At 43.0% G+C, this 23,112-nt stretch overlaps 1 protein-coding gene across 1 annotated transcript in view; it reads right to left on the reverse strand.

Annotated features, from left to right (window-relative positions):
- LOC108175444 (phosphatidylinositol 3,4,5-trisphosphate 3-phosphatase TPTE2) overlaps positions 1 to 18,358 on the reverse strand; it is a 113,308-nt gene extending 94,950 nt beyond the window's left edge. The window contains exons 1-3 of the mRNA XM_089303303.1: positions 18,252 to 18,358; positions 16,969 to 17,041; positions 4,112 to 4,302 (exon numbers count right to left, since the gene is read on the reverse strand). Coding sequence (XP_089159429.1) covers positions 4,112 to 4,302; positions 16,969 to 17,041; positions 18,252 to 18,358 — 371 coding nt within the window. The remainder of the gene's footprint in view (positions 1 to 4,111; positions 4,303 to 16,968; positions 17,042 to 18,251) is intronic.
- Between the last annotated feature and the right edge of the window lie 4,754 nt (positions 18,359 to 23,112).

Genomic DNA, 23,112 nt, shown 5'->3' on the forward strand with positions numbered 1-23,112 from the left:
GTTTCAGTAATAAGGAGCTGTACTTAAATCATGAATTGCTTTTTAGACATAAATATACATTTTGATCACAGAAAGTGTCATTTCTAGTACTTGAGCCATTATTGTGACACATCAGATTCCAAATAGCTAATAATTGATTTACAGGTGAATTGTTTGGAGGACATCTAGTTTATAAATTGAAAAGTAACTATAAATGTTCTAAGCTTAAAAACTAAGTCAAGGGGACCAACATTGTGGTGTAGCGGGCTAAGCCGCCACCTCCAGTGCCGGCATCCCATATGATAGGGCGCCAGTTCAAGTCCCGGCTGCTCCTCTTCTGATCCAGCTCTCTGCTGTGGCCTGGGAAAGCAGTAGAAGATGGCCTAAGTCCTTGGGCCCCTCCACCAACATGAGAGACTCAGAAAAAGCTCCTGGGTCCTGGGTTCGGATCTGTGAAGCTCCAGCCAGACCTGTGCAGCTCCAGCTGTTGCAGCCAATTGGTGAGTGAACCAGCGGATGGAAGACCTCTCTCTCTCTCTCTCTCCCTCTCCACCTCTCTCCCTCTCTCCCTCTCTCCCTCTCTCCCTCTCTCTCTCCCTCTCCTTTTCCTTCTGTGTGTAACTCTGACTTTCTTACTGTGTACCTTTTTAATCCTTTAGCACGGTCCTATATGAATTGAAACAGTCAGGTAGACAAACCAATATGATATAAATGAATAAATACACATTTCTATCTGTTTCTCTCTATAGACATACATGTGTTCATGAAATATAAGCATGCACACAAACAGCATACAGAAAGACTAGGATTTTGCTTATTCACTGTCAAGAGCATCCATATAATAGTGTTTCCTTAATGTAGCTTTTACCCTCCTCTCATGGTAATCTTCAGTATGGAATATTTTTTGTTTTTTTTTTTTGGGGGGGGGGGTTAAGGTAGAAAAAGGAAGAAAAACTTATTGAGGGGAACTCATTATTTCTACTGTTTATTACTCCTCGTTACTGTGCAGAGACTATACTAGTGTGAAAGGAAGGAGAGAATCCTGTTTGAAGCAACATGGAAGTAGCAATGACAGAAGGCAGAAGAGACCTCATCTAATTAGACTCTTGTCTATCCATTATCCTCTACAACTTGGCCACCATACAAACCTGATTCTCCAAACGCACATGCATCATCACATTGGATAGTGTCCCTGTCTCAAGGCTTCAGCTTCTCAAACCTATCCTTTGGGCAAGAAATACAACCACAATGGGTGAAATTAAAGATGTGATGGAGGGAATTGGGAATCAGGAATTTTGAGAGAACAAAAATATAAGGAATAAAAATTGAAAGTGAACTTGAAATGGATTTCATAGGAAAACGGTGTTATGCTTTGGCATTAAGATCTACTTACATGGGGTGAGCATTTTGCACAAAAGCTAAGAGATCAATTGGGACACTCTCATCTCATAGTGGAGAGCTCACATCACATATTGGAGTGCCTGGTTAGAGTTGGCTCCTCTGCTTCCAACCCTGCTTCCTACTAATGCACATCCTGGAAGGCAGTCAATAATGGCTCAAGTACTTGAGTACCTGCAACCAACATAAGAAACCCAGATGGAGTCTCAACGTCCTGGCTTCAGCCTGGCCTACCTCTGGCTCTTGTGGACATTTGGAAAGTGAACCACTGGATGGAGGTCACTTTCTCTCTCTGCCTTTCAAATAAAATTAAATAAATAAAAATTTAAAAATTCTAGTTATTTAATCTTGCTGTATTAGTATTTTATGAGTCTGGGATATTCAGCATTGATGTATAAACCTCATTTCTAATTTTAAAAAGGACATGCCAATCCAAATTGGTGATATGCACATGAATATGTGAAGATAAACTAAGTCAAAACTCAAAGACACAAAGTGTAAGCTTAAAATTACATAGCATATTGAACATGTACCATTTTAACCCGTTATCTCAAATATGAATGACCCAACAAAAGTAACCCATGGCAGAGTAACCAATAAAATGTGAGTACATGTTTTTGTCCACATACACAAAGACACAGGTACACATACTCACACAAGAAAACTCTAAGACAATGACAGAGAGAGATTGAGATTTCTGAGATTTTCTTTCTGGAGCATCTATGGTAATCAGTGTCTTTTAAAAAATGTACAGAGGCTGCAGAGGCTGACATTTGGTGGAACAGTTATGCTGATTGAGATGTTTACTTCCCATATCAGGGTGCTTGGGTTTCAGCCCTTGCTCTGCTCTCAATTCTAGCTTTCTGCTAATGCACAGCCTCAGTATGGTGGCAGCAGATGATGGCTCAAGTATTGAGTTCTCTGCTACCCATGTGGGAGACCTAGAATGAGTTGTGAGCTTCTGAGTTTACCTGTCCCAGCGTAGGCTGTTGCAAACTTCGAGGATTAAGCCAGCAAATGGGAGACCTCCCTCTCCCTCTCTCTCAAATAAGTACAAATATATTTTTAAATGTTTTTTTTTCTTTTTTTAATTTTTTTTTTTATTTTGACAGGTAGAGTCATAGACAGTGAGAGAGAGAAACAGAGAGAAAGGTCTTCCCTCTGATGGTTCACTCCCCAAATGGCCACCACAGCCGGTGCTGTGCTGATTCGAAGCCAGGAGCCAGGCGCTTCTTCCTGGTCTCCCATGCAGGTGCAGGAGCCCAAGCACTTGGGCCATCCTCCAATGCCCTCCTGGGCCACAGCAGAGAGCTGAACTGGAAGAGGAGCAACCAGGATTAGAACCTTGCGCCCATATGGGATGCCGGTGCCACAGGCAGAGGATCAACAGAGTGAGCCACGGCGCTGGCCTCAATATTTTTGTTTTTTCAAATTATATAAAAATATTTATTTGAAAGGAAGAGTTCCAAGGAGAGAGGGAGTAACAAGTCTCACATGCTGGCCCCTAAAATATTTCTTTTGACATATTTATTTTTTATTTGAAAGGTAGAGTTATGGAGAGGCAGAGAGAGAGAGAGAGAGAGAGAGAGAGAGGTCTTCCCTATGCTGGTTCACTGCCCAGATGGTCTCAATGACAGGAGCTGAGCTGATCCAAACCTAGGAGCTTATTCTAGGACTCCCAAGTGGATTGTTGAGCCCCAAGGATTTGGGCCATCTTTCGCTTTCCCAGACCATACTAGAGAGCCAGATTGGAAGCAGAGCAGCAAGGATTTGAACCAGCACTCATATGGAATGCTGGCATGACAGGTGGCAGATTTACCTGCTATGCCATAGTGCCAGCCCTTCTAGAAATATTTTTAAAGTTGTACAGATTCATGGAGTACAATGTGATGTTTCAATACATGTATATATCACATAATGATCACATCACGGTAAATAACATTCTCTGGGGCTAGCGCTGTGAACCATTGGATGGAAGACCTCTCTATCTCTTTCTGCCTCTCCTCTGTGTAACTTTGACTTTCAAATAAATAAATAAATCTTTAAAAAGAAACATTCATTGACACAAGCATTATTTCTTTGCGGTGAAACAGTCCTCTCTTCTAGCTAGTTTGAAATATATGGTGTATTATTATTATTATTATTATTATTGGCAGGCAGGGTAGACAGTGAGAGAGAGAGAAAAAAAGGTCTACCTTTTCAGTTGGTTCACCCTCCAATGGCCGCTGAAGCCGGTGCACCACACTGATCTGAAGCCAGGAGGCAGGTGCTTCTCCTGGTCTCCCATGCGGGTGCAGGGCCCAAGGACTTGGGCCATCCTCCACTGCACTCCCAGACCACAGCAGAGAGCTGGACATGAAGAGGAGCGACCGGGACAGAATCCGGCGCCTGACCGGGACTAGAACCCGGGGTGCAGGTGCCACAGATGGAGGGTTAGCCTATCGAGCCGAAGCGCTGGCAGTTTTTTTGTTTGTTGTTTGCTTTGTTTTGTTTTTAGAGCCCCACGCAGCCCAAGGCGGGGGCCTGGTTCGCGGCACAGGTGCAGCAGGGACACCGCCAGCGCCACTGGCTCAGGGGCCACCGCCCCCGTCTGCACCGGGCCGCAACACCACCATGAAGCGCCCGGGCACCCGCAGCAGCCGCTCCAGGGCGTTGACGTCCGGGCCCCACCGCAAGCGGCGCCGCAGTTCCGTCAGCTCCAAGGAACCCCAGCAGCGCACAGCACCTGGGTCACCTCGGCGACCGCGGCGGGCTGCGCAATGGCCGCCGCCGTGAGGGCGTCGAGGGCGTCGGGCTGCTGGGCCCCGAGCCGTCGAACCACGCGTGCTGAAGCGCCGCCAGCGGCTCGGGCTGCTCCCGCGAGGTGGAAACGCCGGCGGGAAACGAAACCCCTATTGTAGTTCCATTCTTGATGTTTTCAGGAACCTAAAAACTGATTTCCAAATGGCTATATTAATTTACATTCCCGCAAATAGTGTTTATGGATGCCTTTTTTCCACATCCTTGCCATCACTTGTTACCTTTTGCCTTTTTAATAAGAACCATTTCAGCTAGGGTAATGAAAACTCACTGTTTTCTTGATTTGAATTTCTCAATTATTAGTAGTTAAGCTGAATTTTTTCAATATACTGGTTGGTCATTCATGTCTTCTTTCAAGAAATGTGTATTCAGGTTTTTTGTCTATTTTTAAATTAGATTATTTGCTTTATTTTTTTTTTTAATTGGGAAATCAGTAGGTGACACAGAATCAGAGAAAACCTCCATCTGCTGACCAACTCCCCAAATGCCTTACAATGACCATGGCTGAGCCAGGCTGAGCCAGGAACTCCATTCGGACTTCCCACATCAGCAGCAGGGACTCAATTACTTAAACTATCACCTGCTGCCTCCCAGGGTACGCATCAGCAAGAAGCTGGATTTAGGAACAGGGCTGTGACTTGACACCAGGCACGGTGATATGGCAAGACAGTATCCTAACCAGTGGCTTAAATGCTAGGCATTTTACTCTTGAGTTGTTTGAGTTCTCATATACTTGTATTTTTTTTTTTTTTGTATTTCAATAACTTTTTTGAAAGGTATATCACTTAGTACCAAAGATAATGGTATTTAGTTAGGTTACCTCTGCCAACTCAAAGTTCACACTAATGTATCAAAATAACTGAAATACTGCTAGTCTTTTGGGAAAACTAAAGTTACCCATAAAACACAGGTTATAAAATTGAAGGATAATATATGCTGCGATTCTTTGATTTTTATTTTCTGTATTGTGTATTTGTCCACAACATCATGTCAAAATTGATTACAGCCACTCTGAATGAACTCAGGCTATGTACTGCTCTGATAATCATCCATAGCACTGTCACACTGTAGACCTCCTTGCATTCACTGACTGAAGGATGTTTCTTGAACACTGCCTCAGTGATCTATTTATGAAGGTGTCTACTTACTGACTTTTCTTAAGATGCAGTAATGGCATTAGTGAAAGCAAATTCTTAGAATTTTATTCTAATCTAAATTAGAAGCAATGGCAATTTTATAAAAATAATAAACAACTTCTGGAGTGTTAAATCTAGTCTGAACTCACTTTAGTGGAGTAAAATAAGTTCTCAGAAGGATAATTTGAGCAACTAATAAAATAAAAAGCAACTTCCTGTTTTTTTTTTTTATTTGACAGATAGAGTTAGTGATGGAGAGAGATAGAGAGAAAGGTCTTCCTTCCATTGGTTCACCCCCCAAATGGCCACTACAGCCGGAGCTATGCCAATCCGAAATCAGGAGCCAGGTGCCCCCCACCCCCTGTTAGTTGGGCCAACGGTGTATCAATTTTCTTCATTTTTTCAAAAAACCAGCTCTTCATTTTGTATTTTTTTAATTCAATTCTGTTTATTTTTTTCTCTAATTTTAATTATTTCTCTTCTCCTACTAGTTTTGGGTCCGGTTTGCTGCAGTTATTCTAGATTCTTGAGAGGCATTTATAGCTCATTTATTTGGTGCCTTTCCAATTTCTTGATATAGGCACCTATTGCTATAAACTTTCCTCTTAACACTGCTTTTGCTGTATCCCATAAGTTTTGATATTTTGTGTTGTTATCTTCATTTACTTCCAGAAAGTTTTTGATTTCTCCTATGACCCACTGTTCATTCAGCAGCATGTTGTTCAGTCTCCATGTGTTTGCATATGCCCTATGGATTCCTGAGTTGCTTATTTCCAGCTTCATTCCATGGTGGTCTGAGAAGATGCGTGATATGATTTTGATTATTTTGAATTTGCTGAGACTTGCTTTATGGCCTAGTATGTGGTCAATCCTAGAGTAGGTTCCATGTACTGCTGAGAAGAATGTGTATTCTTTAAGTGTAGGATGAAAAGTTCCTTAGATATTTGTTAGATCCATTTGGTCTATAGTGGCCATTAAATCTGCTGTTTCCTTGTTGATCTTCTATCCTATTGATCTGTCTATTGATGAAAATGGAGTATTGAAGTCCCCCAATACTATTGTATTGTAGTCTAAGTCTCCCTTTAAGTTCCTTAACATATCTTTTAAATAAACCAGTGCCCTGTAATTAGGTGTATATACATTTAAAATAGTTACATCTTCCTGTTGAATTGATCCCTTAATCATTATATAGTACCCCTCATTGTCTCTCTTAACAGTTTTTGTGTTAAAGTTTATTTTGTCTGATATTAAGATGGCTACACCAGCTCTTTTTTGGTTTCTTTGGCATGGAATACCTTTTTCCAACCCTTCACTTTCAGTCTGCAGCCATCTTTGTTGGAAAGATGTGTTTCTTCTAAGCAGCAAACAGATGGGTTTTGTTTTTTAATCCATTCAGCCAGTCTGTGTCTTTTAACTGGAGAGTTGAGGCCATTTACATTCAATGTGACTATTGATAAGTAGTGACTTTTCCCTGCCATTTTTCTAAAGATATTTCTAATATATGCTTTGAATTTCCTGTGATCTTTTACTAGGAGGTTTTTTTCCTTTACCTTCTTTTGTATTGATGGCTGTGTTTCTGTGTGTAACACTCTTTAAGCATCTTTTGCAGGGCTGGACAAGTGGTGACAAATTCTTTCAATTTCTGTTTGCTAATAAAGGTCCTTATTTCACCTTCATTCACAAATGAGAGCTCTGCAGGATATAATATTCTGGGCTGGAAGTTTTTTCCTCTTAGTACCTGGGCTATATCTCGGCATTCCCTACTAGCCTGTAGGGTTTCTGATGAGAGGTCCTCTGTGAGTCTAATTGAAGATCCTCTGAGAGTAATCTGACGTTTCTCACTTGCACATTTTTAGAATCTTTTCTTTATGTTTCACTGTGGTGAGTTTGATTGTAATGTGTCATGGTGAGGAGCTCTCTTGGTCATGTTTATTGGGGGTTCTATGTGCTTCCTGTACTTAGATGTCTGTCCTTCTCCAAACCCGGGAAGTTTTCTGCTAGTATCTCACTAAAAAGGCCTTCTAATCCTTTTTCTCTCTCCATGCCTTCAGGAACTCCTAGAACCCGAATGTTGGGTTTCTTAGTAGTATGCTGTAGACTCCCAACAATATTTTTTAGATTTATAATTTCTTCTTCTTTTCTTTGGTTTGACTGTCTACTTCCTGTGCTCAGTCTTCTAACTCTGATATTCTCTCTTCTACCTCACTGATTCTGTTTTTAAGGCTCTCAAATGTGTTTTTCATTTGTTCTATTGCATTCTTCATTTCATTTTGATTTCTCTTCAATATCTCAATTTCATATTCTACTAAATTCCTCATTTCATTTTTATTCCTCCTTAAGATTTCATTTTCACATGAGAGATTTTCTGTCCTGTCCAGTAAGGATTTCTGTAGTTCATGCATTTTTTTGAGAACTTCTGAATGTTCTCATCATAAATTTTTTGAATTCTGTATCTTGCATTTCTTCTATCTCATCAGCTTCATAATCTTGTATTGGAGTGTCATGTTCATTTGGGAGCATCTTGATGTCTTCCTTGTTCTTGTTTCTTCAGTTTTTGCATTTGTTGTTTGGCATTATGGAGATATTCTTTGGTGTCTTCTTTTTTTTTTTTTCTGTGGTGGCTTTTCTCATTATACCATGACTCTAGATTAAGTGGACTGTCTACTTTTGGTGAATCTCTAGAGGCTTGTGGTGGGTGTGGCCAGAGAGCTCTGTTCAGTTCTTCAGGATGAAGGGTGTGCCAAAAGTGACACACCCAGGTTTGGCATTGTAAATCTTCTCTCCCACTTTTCTTTTATTATTCAGAAGGGAAGTAATTCCACTCAGCTGAGCTCTTCTCCTTGATGGCAATCAGTGCCTGAGCACTAGCCCCAGTGGTTATAATATTCTTGTGCTTTGTCCCAAGGACCACACAAAGGATCTTTCTCTAGCTGGGTGGCCAAGGCTACCGAGTTTGTGACATATCACACCAAGACTACTCACATCTCTGCCATACCATGAGTTCTAGCACACACCCTCAATTTTCTTTTTCACAGTCCCAGTTCACAAGCTCCACACATTCACTAGGTCTTAGTCTCCTATTATTACTCCCAACCAGAGTCAGGTTCTTCTGCTTGGTTGAGCTCGGGCACAGCCCCGAGCTCGCACAGATGTTATGTATCTCCAAAATGGTGCCTGCTCTATTGTCTCACACGCCTTTGTAAGGTGTGTGGAGAGAGAGAATCGTGTCTGTACCATTCTTTTTTTTTTCTCTCCTTTAGTTAGGCTGGTGTACTTTCCTCCATGGGGTTTCAAGCCTCGTTCCCTCTAGGCTCTTCCTGCCACTTCTGCCAGTGTCTCGGGCCACTGTGGTTTCACCTCACCTCTCTTTTCAGCGCTGGTGCAGAGGAGAAGATTCTCAGCAGATGGGCTCCTGAGCTGTGGGCGCCTGTGTCCTCCACATAGATCTACTGTGTCCCTCTAATTCCAGAAGAGTTCCCTCTGCAGTTTTTTCTCTAACTCTTCCCTGAGACTTCACTATCTCCACTTTTATTAAACTATCTTTTCTTGGACTATCAGTGAACTCCCTCCCTATTCTACCATCTTGGACCCCCCCCAAAAAAGCATTTTTAGGGGCCAGAGCTGTGGTGCAGTGGGTTAAAACCCCTGCCTGCAGTGCCCAGTATCTCATATGGGTGCCAGTTCAAGTCCCAGCTGCTCCACTTCCAATCCAGCTGTCTGCTATGGCCTGGGAAAGCAGTAAAAGATGGCCCAAGTCCCTGCACCCCTGCACCTGCATGGGAGACCTGGAAGAAGCCCCTGGCTCCTGGCTTCAGATCGGCCCAGCTCTGGCTGTTGCTGTCATTTGGGGAGTGAACTAGCATATGGAAGACCTTTCTCCCTCTCTCATTCTACCTCCCCTTATAACTCTGTCTTTCAAATAAATAAATATTTTTTTAAAAGTTTTAAAAAGTAAATAAATTTTAAAAAGCATTTTTACAAAATGTAGCAAAAGAATACCTAGAAAGAAAAAAGGAAGGTTTCTACAGATAAACAATTTAATATATAATGTATATGAACATAAGGATAGTAATTAAATTTGTGGAGATTAGAGATATTGACTTTATAATCATTCATACATCTGAATTACTCAGTTTAAACTCTATGAAGGAATTATATGGGCCTGAAGCTCTTAGATGGTAAAGTAGAACAAAGACACAAATGGCCAAGAGAAAGATGGTGACTATTCACCTCACCTATGCAATGGCCTCACCTATCAATGGCATGGGCCTTAATTCAGATTCCTCACCACACACACACACACACACACATACATAGTACACACATCTCCTTCATGAGTACAACACCCAAGCAGGTCCCAAAGGAGGCTTGAAGTACAGAAGAAAAATATGTTTGTGCAAAGAGCAAATGGATACTAAAGCCATTTGTCTTCACCATTTCTCTTCTCTTAACAGCCACTAAAATTAAGTAGACATTGTTAAGATCTTCCATCTTCCCTAACAGAGTAGGATAGCTATTTTAAAACAGAATGCCAAATGATAAAAGGAAAGAGTGAAACTATAAATATGTCACATTTCAAATAGCTAAGGAGCATCCACAGTCAGATGCTTTTTAAGCCAGGAAGATTTATCTCAGAGGCATCCTAAGTGAGACTGTCCAAAGAGACTATCTTTTCTCAAGAAGATCTCATTGCTCAGAAAAGGCAGAGTTCAAGTTCAATTGCAAACATGTTTTGGTCTGAATTTTCCAAGAATATTGATCCACTGTTTCATATTTCAAATTTATGACATTATAAATGTAATCCTTCCTCACCACATATAGATTAAACAGCAAATTAGAAACGATTTTACCTGATCTTCACTAAGTAACACTCCCCGCTGTCTGCTGATCCTTCTCATGAGATCCCCTCCATCACAATATTCCATGACAATAAACAGCCGATCTTTTTCTGTAAGAAAAGGCGTCATTTGGTGCTGGAGGGGTTCAGATATTTATCAGTCATTTGCTTGCTAAGTTCCAGAAGGTGGAGGATATAACAGAAAAAACACCATATAAAATAGTTCACAACTCTGGCTGTGGAGTCAAGATGGACTGCATTCTACGTCCACTTGACCACTGAACATTTCTTAGCTCTGTAACTCTGGGCAAGTCACTTTCTTTGTGTCTCAGTACCTCATCTGTGAAATGCAAATAATTCAGAAACATCCTACTAGGATGGCTGGAAAGATCAAATGAGTTCATCCATGTCAGATGCATAGAATAACATCTATATATGAGAGTGTAGTGAGAGCTATTATGATTAATACATTACTATAAGGATTAGAAATCTGCTGGAAAAGTAGCAGCTGTGAATCTCTCCTAGTACCCCAAGAATTTAAAGCTCCTTCTTATGTTGGGGTATAAATGTGCATTTATTTTTATTTATTTATTTATTTTTTGACAGGCAGAGTGGACAGTGAGAGAGAGAGACAGAGAGAAAGGTCTTCCTTTGCCGTTGGTTCACCCTCCAATGGCCGCCGCGGCCGGCGTGCTGCGGCCAGCGCACCGCGCTGATCCGATGGCAGGAGCCAGGAGCCAGGTGCTTTTCCTGGTCTCCCATGGGGTGCAGGGCCCAAGCACCTGGGCCATCCTCCACTGCACTCCCTGGCCACAGCAGAGAGCTGGCCTGGAAGAGGGGCAACCAGGACAGAATCCGGCGCCCCGACCGGGACTAGAACCTGGTGTGCTGGAGCCGCTAGGCGGAGGATTAGCCTAGTGAGCTGCGGTGCCGGCCTAAATGTGCATTTATTCAAACATGTTGTTGAGTACAATAGCAACTGCTCTTTCTGGTGGACTTCTCTTAACCTACTCAGTAGGATGCTCTCCTGTAGTGTTGCCCACTCAAGGTCATCACTAGTGGCTTCTGGGCTCTCTGTTTTTCTACACACTTCTGCTCCCACCAATTACACTGATGCTTACTGAGACCCTTGTGTTTTCCCAAAATCTTCTTATGCCACTTAATGTTTGTCATTGTAACTATTATATAGACTGATGTAGTAGGAATAGAAAAAGAAATATAGGATTATTTCTATAGAAGACTACATTGAATGTTTTGGAGGACTCAGGAAAATTGACTAAAGAAAAAAATGCCATTTACCTAAACATTGGATGAGACAATTAAAAAGTTAGAAAAGTTCTAAGAGGATTGTGAACACAGATTATTCAGAAATTCTTATTCTATGCTAAAGAAAGGAAACAAAATTCTTAATAAGAGGCAGAGATCACATAAGAAAGAATATTCAGAACTCTAGGTCCATGAATTCAATGCCTTGGTCTTGCATCAAAAGTTTGATAATATGTTGTGTTTTTATCTGTTAAATTTGTTTGTATGTATGGAGTTCTGGCATAGCAGATTAAGTCATTGCTTGTGACACGAGCATCTCATTGGGGTGCCCTGTTACATCCTGACTATTCTGCTCCAATCCAGCTTCCTGTAATACTCCTGGGATGCAGCAGATAGTGGCTCCTGTACTTGAGATCTCTGCCATCCACCGGGGAGACCAGGGAGATTCAGATGTGGTCCTGGCTCTTGGCTTCAGCTAGGGGCAGCTCTGTGTGTTATGGCCATTTGGGGAATGAACCAGTGGATAGAAGATCTCTCTGCATCTGTCTCTCTGTCTCTCTCTTTTTGTCACTCTGTCTTTCAAACATGTAAAAATAAAAATTTTTTTGCATTTTTGAAAAACTTTTATTTAAGTTATACAAGTTTCATGTATTTCATATATACAGATTTAGGAACATATTCAGTTCTTCTCATTCCCTCCCCTCCCTCTCAATACACATTTTTGCAGAAATTTTGAAGCCCTAACATATATTATATCACTTAATATTTAAAGAATATTTACTCAAATTTGAAATACTAAAGTATTATTCCTCCTTAACTCCATAGGTGAGTACAAAAAAATCTTTTTTTTAACTTTTATTTAATGAATATAAATTTCCAAAGTACAGCTTATGGATTACAATGGCTTCCCCCCCATAACTTCCCTCCCACCCGCAACCCTCCCCTCTCCCGCTCCCTCTTCCCTTCCATTTACATCAAGATTCATTTTCAATTATCTTCATATACAGAAGATCAATTTAGTATATATTAAGTAAAGATTTCAACAGTTTGCACCCACATAGAAACACAAAGTGTAAAATAGTGTTTGAGTACTAGTTATAGCATTAATTCACAATGTACAACACATTAAGGACAGAGATCCTACGGGAGGAGTAAGTGCACAGTGACTCCTGTTGTTGACTTAACAAATTGACACTCTTGTTTATGGCATCAGTAATCACCCTAGGCTCTTGTCATGAGTTTCCAAGGCTATGGAGGCCTTTTGAGTTCACCGACTCTGATCATATTTAGACAAGGCCATGGTCAAAGGGGAAGTTCTCTCCTCCCTTCAGAGAAAGGTACCTTTTTTTTTTTTTGATTGCTCGTTCTTTCCATTGGGATCTCACTCACAGAGATCTTTCATTTAGTGTTTTTTTGTTTTTGTTTTTGTTTGTTTGTTTGTTTTTTGCCAGAGTGTCTTGGCTTTCCATGGCTGAAATACTCTCATGGGCTTTTTAGCCAGAGCCAAATGCCTTAAGGGCTGATTCTGAGGCCAGAGTGTTAACACGTTGCTTTTCAAAAGTGTCCCACTATAATTTTGAAACGTTACAGAAATTTATAGAATTGCAACTTTACAGAAAAGACAGTTAATATATATTTTTTATTTGACAGACAGAGTTAGACAGTGAGAGAGAGACAGAGAGAAATGTCTTCCTTCCTTTGGTTCACACCCTCAATGGCCGCCACGGCCAGTGCTGCACCAATCTGAAGCCAGGAGCCAGGTGCTTCCTCCTGGCCTCCCAAGCGGGTGCAGGTGCCCAAACACATGGGCCATCCTCCACTGCCTTCCTGGGCCACAGCAGAGAGCTGGACTGGAAGAGGAGCACCCGGGACTAGAACCTGGTGCCCATATGGGATGCCAGCGCTGCAGGTGGAGGATTAACCAAATGAGCCATGGCACCGGCCCATTTATATTTATTAACACATATAGTTATTGGGCTATGAGACTAAGAGAACTTAATAAATATAGAAAGGATGGATAAGTGAAAATCAATTTCAGTTTTACAGATCTTATCAGCAGCTAGATTTTTAGTTCTGAATTTTATGTGTTCATCACAGATATTTCATGATATTGAGACAGAGTTTTTATTGATTTGCTCAACTGTCCAATTGTATATGATGATGTAAAAGTGAGATTTCTCCCTCGGGTAAGTGATCAAGAAATTACTTCTGCTGTTGTACTTGTTTGCTCTTTTGATTGATTTTGGTTTAGGATGTCTGTTGCTACAGGTCCCTATAAGAGGGGAGATGAGAGATGTCAACCCTTAACCAGAGATGGGAAGAAAACATCACATCCATAACACATTTTGGAAAAAAGAACAACATATGTAATCTCAGCTTTTTTTTCCTGTTTTTTTTTTAAAGTTCTATATAACTCACATGTATTAAGCTGATTTGTGTTTTACTAAATTCTACATGGTTTTTATATGTATATGTTAATCTTCAAAAAACTCACAAAAAAACATGGTGTTAAAAAAAGGATGTTTTACTACATGGCAGAGATAACTTTTTTGTTTTATATGTTTAACAACATGGGTGACAGGACCCCAGATCCTTGAAACATCTTCTGCTACCTTCCCAGGCACATTAGTAGGAAGCTGGATAGGTGCAACAAGAACTTGAACCAGCACTCCAATATGAGATGGTGGCACTTCAAGTTGTGGCTTAATGTGCTGCACCACAACAGCATGCCCTAAAAAAAAAAAAAATTAACTTTTATTTAATGAATATAAATTTCCAAAGTACAGCATATGGATTACAATGGCTTCCCCCCCATAACGTCCCTCCCAACCGCAACCCTCCCCTTTCCCACTCCCTCTCCCATTCCATTCACATCAAGATTCATTTTCGATTCTCTTTATATACAGAAGATCAGTTTAGCATACATTAAGTAAAGATTACAACAGTTTGCTCCCACACAGAAACATAAAGTGAAAAATACTGTTTGAGTACTAGTTATAGCATTAATTCTCAATGTACAGCACACTAAGGACAGAGATCCTACATGAGGAGTAAGTGCACAGTGACTCCTGTTGTTGACTTAACAAATTGACACTCTTGTTTATGACATCAGTAATCACCCTAGGCTCTTGTCATGAGCTGCCAAGGCTATGGAAGCCCCCTGAGTTCACCGACTCTGATCATATTTAGACAAGGCCATGGTCAAAGGGGAAGTTCTTTCCTCCCTTCAGAGAAAGGTACCTCCTTCTTTGATGACCCGTTCTTTCCACTGGGATCTCACTCGTGGAGATCTTTCATTTAGGTGTGGTGTTTTTTTTTTTTGTTTTGTTTTGTTTTTTTTGTTTTTTTTTTTTTTGCCAGAGTGTCTTGGCTTTCCATCCCTGAAATACTCTCACGGGCTTTTCAGCCGGATCCGCATGCCTTAAGAGCTGATTCTGAGGCCAGAGTGCTGTTTAGGACATCTGCCCTTCTATGGGTCTGCTGTGTATCTCACTTCCCATGTTGGATCGTTCTCTCCCTTTTTTATTCTATCAGCTAGTATTTGCAGACACTACTCCTGTTTATGTGATCCCTTTGGTTCTTAGTCCTATCATTATGATCAATTGTGAACAGAAATTGATCACTGGGACTAGTGAGATGGCATTGGTACATGCCACCTTGATGGGATTGAATTGGAATCCCCTGGTATGTTTCTAACTCTACCGTTTGAGGTAAGTCAGCTTGAGCATGTCCCAAATTGCACATATTCCCTCTCTTATTCCCACTCTTATATTTAACAGCGATCACTTTTCATTTATTTAAAGTCAGAGAGACAAGAGTTTGCCCATCTGCTAGTTCATGCCTCTACTTCTCAACACAGACATGGCTGGGGAAAGCTGAATCTGGGAGCCAGAAATTCAAATCTGGTCTCCCATGTGGGTTGCAGGGACCCATCACCTGCTGCCTCCAGGCTGTGCACAGACAGGAGGCTGGAATCAGGAGCTGAGCTGAGCTGGGACTTGAATCCAGGTGCTCTTATAGGATGCGGGTGTCCCAAGTGGCATCTTAACTGCTATGCCAAAGCCCACCCCATCCTTGAAATTCCTCATAGAAACAAAAAGACAAAAAAACCCAACATTCTATTAAAGTCTCCTCCTTGTGTCTCTAAGTGTATTATCAGGGGTAGAGTGCTGCCTATTTAATTGGTACAGTTGTTCGAGTATCATATAGAGGAATAAAGGAAAGAATCCACAGGGATTATTCTCTGGAATTAGTTTCTGGTATCAATTATAGCATGAAAATAACCATTTTTTTCTTTAACCATTTCTTTTTAAAATCTCCCCCAAATACTATGACAAATGTGCATTTTTCTTCTGGTTCAATACAGCTTTCATACAAAATAACAGGTATAGATATAATATAAATCCAATAAAAACACCTTAACTTTCAATACCTGTGTGTAAGGTATAATGGCAATTCTTTTGCCAACTGTTATAAGCTCAATTTATAATAAACCGGAAATTCCTAAGTCACCATTCTTCATTGCATTTACTCAATGTGATTATTTTAAAATGACCTGAAACTCAACTGTTGTATGATTCTCAAGGTTCATGCCAGAGGACTGTATTCTAAGTTACAAAGAATTAAAAACATATCTGAACTGTGGTGATAATGTACTCCCTATGAAGTTTAATATGAGTATGCTCAGTACCTTGAATCAAGATATGGAAGGCCATTAATAAGTGCTGATCTACTTAGGACCAATCATCAACCTGTGCGAATCTAAGACACAATTTTTGGAGGCTCTGCTACTTTAAAGTTGATTGATACAGTTATATGTAGAACAGAAGTTGTAAGATTCAGTAAGTGTTAATGCACTTGATCATAGCCAAAAGACCAAGAAGCAATCAGATTCATTAAGCGTTAATGAAGACAGCTAAGAAATAACTTGTCTTCCATTTACACATGCCTCTAACTCAGTCAAGAAATCTTTTATGAAAAAGGATTTATTAACTGGATTTGAAGGTTATTATTCCAAAAAACCTTTACCTGTTTCTGGAACTCATTCCTGAATCTAGAAGTGCTCTACTTTGGAGTTTTGTTCTATGAGGATGAAAAAATGATACCAACATAGCCTACAACCTAAAAGGAAAAAATATTTTGAAAATTATTCAGTTTAGAGTTGAGGTGGTCACAATTGCATGTGGCATGAGTTGATATTTTCACATCCAACCCTACTCTGCTGCAAATCTGTACTGGCTCTAGTGGCATCCCAAGTCCTTTAAGAAGACAGCTGAAGGAACATCTGACATACACTCCTGTGACACAAGCACATTTAATGGATTTTGAGGGCAATTATTGGATTTCATGCAAAATTTTTATCCATTTGTGTCTGGATATAAACAATCAATAATCTTTGATTCATTCCATGAGCAAAGTCCCTCAAATAGAGAGACTTCACACTGCTCCTGAAAAGTGGCTCTCACTAAAGTGTACAGTTTGAAACACTTTGTTCGTACTGGAAAAGAAACGTTAGATAATTTTTGTGTTTCTCAAGATTTCTGTAAGCTTTACATTTGCATACTTCTTGGCAAAGCAGTTTTTATAGTTATCAGGATATTGTTTAGCCAAAAACATCAACTTCATCCTTAAAAACACAGTGTTTTATTATTGGGTTTTATTAAAGATTCATTTATTGGAAAGTTGAGAGTGCTGTGGTACAGTGAGTTAAAGCCCTGCCAGAGAGAGCGAGAGGGAAAGAGAAAGAGAAAGGCGCATATTCCATCCCTAGTAATCTTCCCAAATGGCTGCAATGGCCAGGGCTGGTCCAGACTGAAGGCAGGAAACAGGAACTCCATCCAGGTCATGTAGGCAGCAGATGCTCAAGCCACTGGGCCATTTTCTGCTGCCTTCCCAGACCATCAGCAGGGAGTTGGAGCAAAAGTGGAGCATCCAGGACTCAAACCAGCACTCCAGTATGTGATGCCAGCATTGCAAGCAGCGACTTAATCTGCTGTACCACACTGTGGTCTTATTACACATCTAGCCTCTGGTGGACTTGTCATCATCTATGCAAACAGATGTTTTATCAATCTTGGATGTCATTAATTCCATACAAGGAGATGTTAAAAGACTTGGTAGGGGCTGGCGCTGTGGCATAGTGGGTAAAGCCTCTGCCTGCAGTGCTGCATCCCATAGAGGTGCCAGTTTGAGTCCTGGGTGGTCCACTTCTGATTGAGCCCACTACTATAGACTGGGAAAGCTGAGGAAGATGGCTGGATTGGAAGAGGAGCAGCCAGGACTTGAACCAGGACCCACATGGGATGCTGGTGTTGCAGGCAGCAGCTTCACCTGCTATGCCACAATGGCAGTCCCAGCAGAAATTATCTTCAAAACCTAGTTCCTGTGATGCCGTTTCTTGGAGTGACAAGGGATAGTGTAAATGGCTTCTGTATGGTCAGCTTGTTTCCTGCACAGTGCTGATTCCAGCCCCGGGGGTTTCCTGTTACAGACTGCATGCTTGTACCCCCATTCCCACTCACAGGTTGAAACCTTGATCTCCCTGGATGGTATCAGGAAATAGGACCAGTGGGAGCAAAGAGGTCTTAAGGAATCGGGGTCCTCACAGGAAGATACAGGAGAGTGCTTCTTCCCTGTCTCTCGTGTGCTACTGGAGGACGAGAAGGCAGCTGTCTGTAAACTGGGAAGAGAGCCCTCCCCAGAAACCCGACCATGCTGGTGCTCTGATCTGGGGCTCCCAGCTCCAGAACTGTGAGGAAATAAATATTTGTGAGTGAAGCCACCTAGTCTATAGTATTTTTGCTATAGCAGCCAAATTAATAAAGACACACCCCTACCTCACCCAACTATAGAAGTCCTTCTCTTTCCCCAACTTGGTGAGACCGCTGGAGTGTGCGCTGACAGCGTGGGGTATGACGACAGCCGAGGAGCACTGGGGTTTCATGGCTGCTCCATTTGACCCCTGGAATTCAGAGACCCAGTTCCTCAGCAGGGTGTTGCCAGGACTGAGTATTGCTTGGGGGAGCACCCTTTCCCTCCCCTCTTCACCGGACAGCCTTGTGAGGCTGCTTTGGCCTCTCACTTGCCTCTTTCTTGGCATTGGGCGCCAGTAAGGGTCGTGGTTCCCACTTGTGCCTTCACCTCTTCGTGAGTGCACACGGCAGGGTGTGTGTCCTGTCCAGGATGCTGACAGCATTGTCCCGGCCACCTGGCTGACAGGTCATCAGGGAAAAGACTCCTGTCTGCTGGGGCAGCTTCTCAGAGCTGTCGCAGACATGAGCTGTGGAAAAATCCTTTAACAAACGTTGCTTAGAGGCCAGAGCATTTGAAATTTCATAACTTTGTAAAGTTACAGGGTTTAATGGTAAGGGGCCAAGTGGGGGAAAAAAAAACATCTGCACATTGTCCCATCTTACTTAATTTTCCTGCGGTTGACATGAGCTAAGTGGGGAGCTAGTGAGTGAACAACAAAGCTAAGAGGCTGCCAGCTGCCTCTTCACCACTAAAACAAACTCCACTCTTTCCAGGCCGATTGGACAGGGCCACTTTCCCGTGATGCTCCTGAGCCGCCTCCAGCATGCACAAGACACCATAATGACCATGTGTCTGCTGAGTTTTACTTGGAGACACCATGAAAGCTTCCCTCGTACTGACCCCACCCAAGCTCCACCCCATTAGGTCACTGAACCTGGCTGGTGGGGGGAGGGTGCTTCTTCCTCTTGAGGCTGCCCGCATTCACTTCTGAATGTATATTATCTCTCTTAAAAAAAAGATTTATTTATTTATTTGAAATTCAGAGTTTCTTTCCTCTAGAAGAATCCAAGACTCAAACCTGAGCAGGAAATGCCAGCCTTTAGGTCTGGTTTCTCCACTCTTATTTTTCCTGGGGTGTTCAGTGGCTATAATTGCTTTCATGCAGTCACTGAAAGTCAGATTTTATTTTTATAATCCTTTTTTGGGTGGCAAAATCAATCCACCGTCTTTGGTGAACAAAGATTGCAAACCTGCAGAAGATATAGGAAAACTCGACACCCTGCCCGCCCCATCTCTGCCGTTGCTCTGAGCTGATTACTGAATGGACAGTTGAGGCTGAACCCTAATGTTTACCATACACGTTACCGTCTTGTTTTCTACCTTTCACCAAATTTCTGCCTTTTCTCCGCTGGATGACATTGTGTGTCCTGAGGGTGCCTACAGGGTGTGATTGCTGGTGCGACAGCAGCCTGGTGTGAATCCACTGTCTCCAGCAGCACCCTGGTGCACCTGCCTGTGGGGCGGGCAATCAACCCATCCTTTCATGGATGGTTCTAGTCTCCTCACTGACCTCAGAAAATACTTCTCTTTCACTGGAGACTTTTTTTTCTTTTTTAATCATGGAACATTTTTAATAGGAGGGTAGGAGAAGTGGAAAGAAAAACTCTGTCCTTGGAATAAATAAATGAAGCCTTCTCCCTTAGGAACACTGTTTCCACAGGTGATAGCTTGTGGGGCTGCTTATGCAATGCTGCTGCCCTTTAAATCATTATGTAAACAAACCTTAAATCATTATTTCAAACAAGGTTCATTGGGGTTTAGCTTTTCAGCTTTCCCTAAGGGATTTGTCAGGGTAGCTTAGTGTTTTGATTAATTAACTTAAAGCTAGGATTCTATATAAATTCTAGGATTCCATATAAATGCAAATCTGCCCGCACCCAGAGTCCCTTCCAGGCACAGAAATGGGAAAGAGCTGAGCAGTTGGAATTTCCTGGCTGGCTGTGGCTTCATCTGGATTTCCTCTGGGTGGGGGCACGGCTTGAGGAACCAATGCCACATTCACAGCACAGCATTTGCAAAAAGGAGCCCCTGAGGTGGGGAATCCAGCCTTGCCACCAGGTGGCAGCACAGTACTAATGGATAGGAACACTGGGTAGGGAGGTGCTGTGCGCTGAATTCAGATATTGAAATATTCAGCCGTCGAGGTGACAGTATCTGGCAGGGGCGCCTCTGGGAGGTGATTAGGTCATCAGGGCAGAGCCCTCCTAAACGGGATGAGTGCCCTTGGAAGAGAGACCCCGGAGAGCCCTGGCGGCCCCTCTCTGTGTGAGGACACGAGAAAGCACCACCTATGAACCAGACACCGGGCCCTCAGCAGACACCAACTTCTGCTGGCACGTTGATTCAACTTGTTGGCCTCAGAGCTGCAAGAAACCCACTCTTGGTGTTTGTAGGCCACCCAGTTTATAGGATTTTTGTTACGGCAGCCTGAATGGGCTAAAGCACAAGGGGGGAAATGTCACAAAACTCGGATCTTTGTAGACACAAAGGAGCACCTGTTCATGGAGCTTAAATGTGCAGGGGAGGAGCCAGCGTTGTGGCACAGTGGGTTGCGCCACCTCCTTCAGTACCAGCATATGAGTGCCCCTTCATGTGCCAGCTGCTCCGCTCCCTGCTAATGCACCTGGGAAAGCGGTGGAAGATGGCCCAAGTCCCTGAGTCCCTGCAACCCATGTGAGAGACTCAGAGTTCTAGGCTCCTGGTTTTGGCCTGGCCCAGCCCCAGCCCCAGCCTTAAGGCCATTTGAGGAGTGAACCAATGGATGAAAGATCTCTGTGTCTCCTCCTATCTCTGAAACTCTGCCTTGCAAGTAAATACAATACAGCTTTAAAATAAGAAAAGTACCTTGGATTCTGACCACTCCCATATCGATCACCGATGTCTATTTTCCATGCATGGCGGGGTGTGGGTATGGCAGTGGGATTCAGGGGCTGACAGGAACAGATGCGGCCCTCACCCACCCCACAAGGGTGACAGTCCTGGTTGCACTGACAGGCAGGCTCAGCAGTCACAGATCTCTGGGCTGCCCCTGCAGGCTTGGGCAGATGTGGTAATGAGACCTAACCTCTTGCTCACTTGATGTCCATGGACGTGAAACCCAGCTCACAGAAAGGAGACAGAAAGTCGTTGAGATGTGTTTGCAGACTGTGTAGCATGGTGCACGTAAGGAATGCTTAACAGACATCAGGTAGTATTCTACCTCTGGATTTGACACATGCGTCTCAGGGCCTGCAGAGGGTAGCAGAGCTCTTTGCTCAGATTCCCAAAGCACATTTCCCAGTTGCAGGCACACTGTTCAGGACTGTCAGATTCTTAATGTCCACAAAACAGTTTTAATTTCTTTTAAAATCAGGAGACAAAAAATAGAATATCAATGAATACATAATAATGAATCTAGCTCGTATCATATGAACCTTTATACCATTACAGTTACTGTAATTATTTTTAATTCAAGTACAATTTTAAATATGTTCTTGTGAAGGAAGAGGCCACAAAGGCATAAGTGCCTTGAACAGGGGCCAGGGGCTGAAGCCATAGCTTACAACGCTGGCCTCCGATATCAGAGCAAGGGTTCGAGTCCTGGCCGTGTGGCCTCTCATCTAGCTCCCTGCTAATGCACCTGGGAAGGCAGTAGGTGATGGCCCCAGTTTTAGGTCCCTGCCACCCATGTGGGGGACCCAAATGGAGTTTCTGGCTGCTGGTTTCAGCCTGGCTGTTGCAGCTATTTGGGGAGTGAACTGGATGGAAATGATGGAAATATTTGCCTCTCTCTCTCTCTTTCTCTCTTTTGTTCTCTGCCACTCTCCCTCCAAATAAATAATTAATAAACAGAAACACAAGAGTCAGCCTGGCGGCCTGGGCTCAGGTGTCAGGACAGGTGGTGCCTGAAGGGCCTCTAGGGAATTTGGTGAGCAGTGCTTATGGCCAGGGCATAGGGCGTGGCTGGCAGGGGTCATGTAAGGACATCTCTCTTTTTTTTCCTTTTCTTAAAAATGTATTTATTTGAAAGGCAGACAGGGAGAGAGAGAGAGAGAGAGGGAGAAGGAGAGAGGGAGAGAGGGAGAGAGGGAGAGAGAGATCTTATATCAGTTGGTTCACTCTCCAAATGGCCATAACAGCCAGAGCTGGGCCAGGCTGACCAGAGCCAGAAACTCCATCCAGGTCTCACATATGGCTTCCAGGGGCCTAAGCACCTGGACCATGTTCCACTGCTTTCCCAGATGCATTAGCAGGGAGCCGGATGGGAAGCAGAGTAGCTGGGGCTCCATCCAGCACGCCAATATGGGATGCTGGCATTGCAAGCAGCAGTTTAACCTGCCGTGCCACAATGCCAGCTCCCGGAAATTTTTCAAAGAGCTGAAGCTTACATCAGAAGTCCTGTTCGGGCTCAGATACCCCAAAGTGCAGGCCTCTTAAGTTGGCTCGGAAGCAAAATTCCTTCTGACCGTCCACTGCGCTCTGGGCTCTTTTCCATGGAAACGGGAGTCATCAGAGAGGCTGCCCCTGCTTGTCTGTCGGGGAGCTGGCCAGAAAGAGGGTCGTGCCCCACCCACAGCTGCGGCAGGAGGTGGTGCTAGAGCTGAGGGGTCAAGAAGAATCCCTTGCTGGGTTTGCCCACTCACTCCGTGGTCATTGGCTCTTACCGTTTTGTCCAATCGCACAGTTCTATGCCGCTGTCCCTTGCTTCATTGTGAGACAGGGAGGAAGAGGGTGCGGCTGAGCCACCCAGGGCTCCTATCCTCTCAGAGCCTACAGGATATGGGCATGGTTCCCCTCACTCACACCAGTTTAGGGGAGCAAGGCTGATCCAGACTGATCCACAGCTCAGAATACACTCATGGTAACACGTTAGCACGCTGAAGACATCCTGACCAGCCACTGCGA

Source organism: Oryctolagus cuniculus, chromosome 9, assembly GCF_051225735.1.
Source record: "Oryctolagus cuniculus isolate XC-2025 breed Fujian yellow rabbit chromosome 9, ASM5122573v1, whole genome shotgun sequence".
Taxonomy (NCBI): Eukaryota; Metazoa; Chordata; class Mammalia; order Lagomorpha; family Leporidae; genus Oryctolagus; species Oryctolagus cuniculus.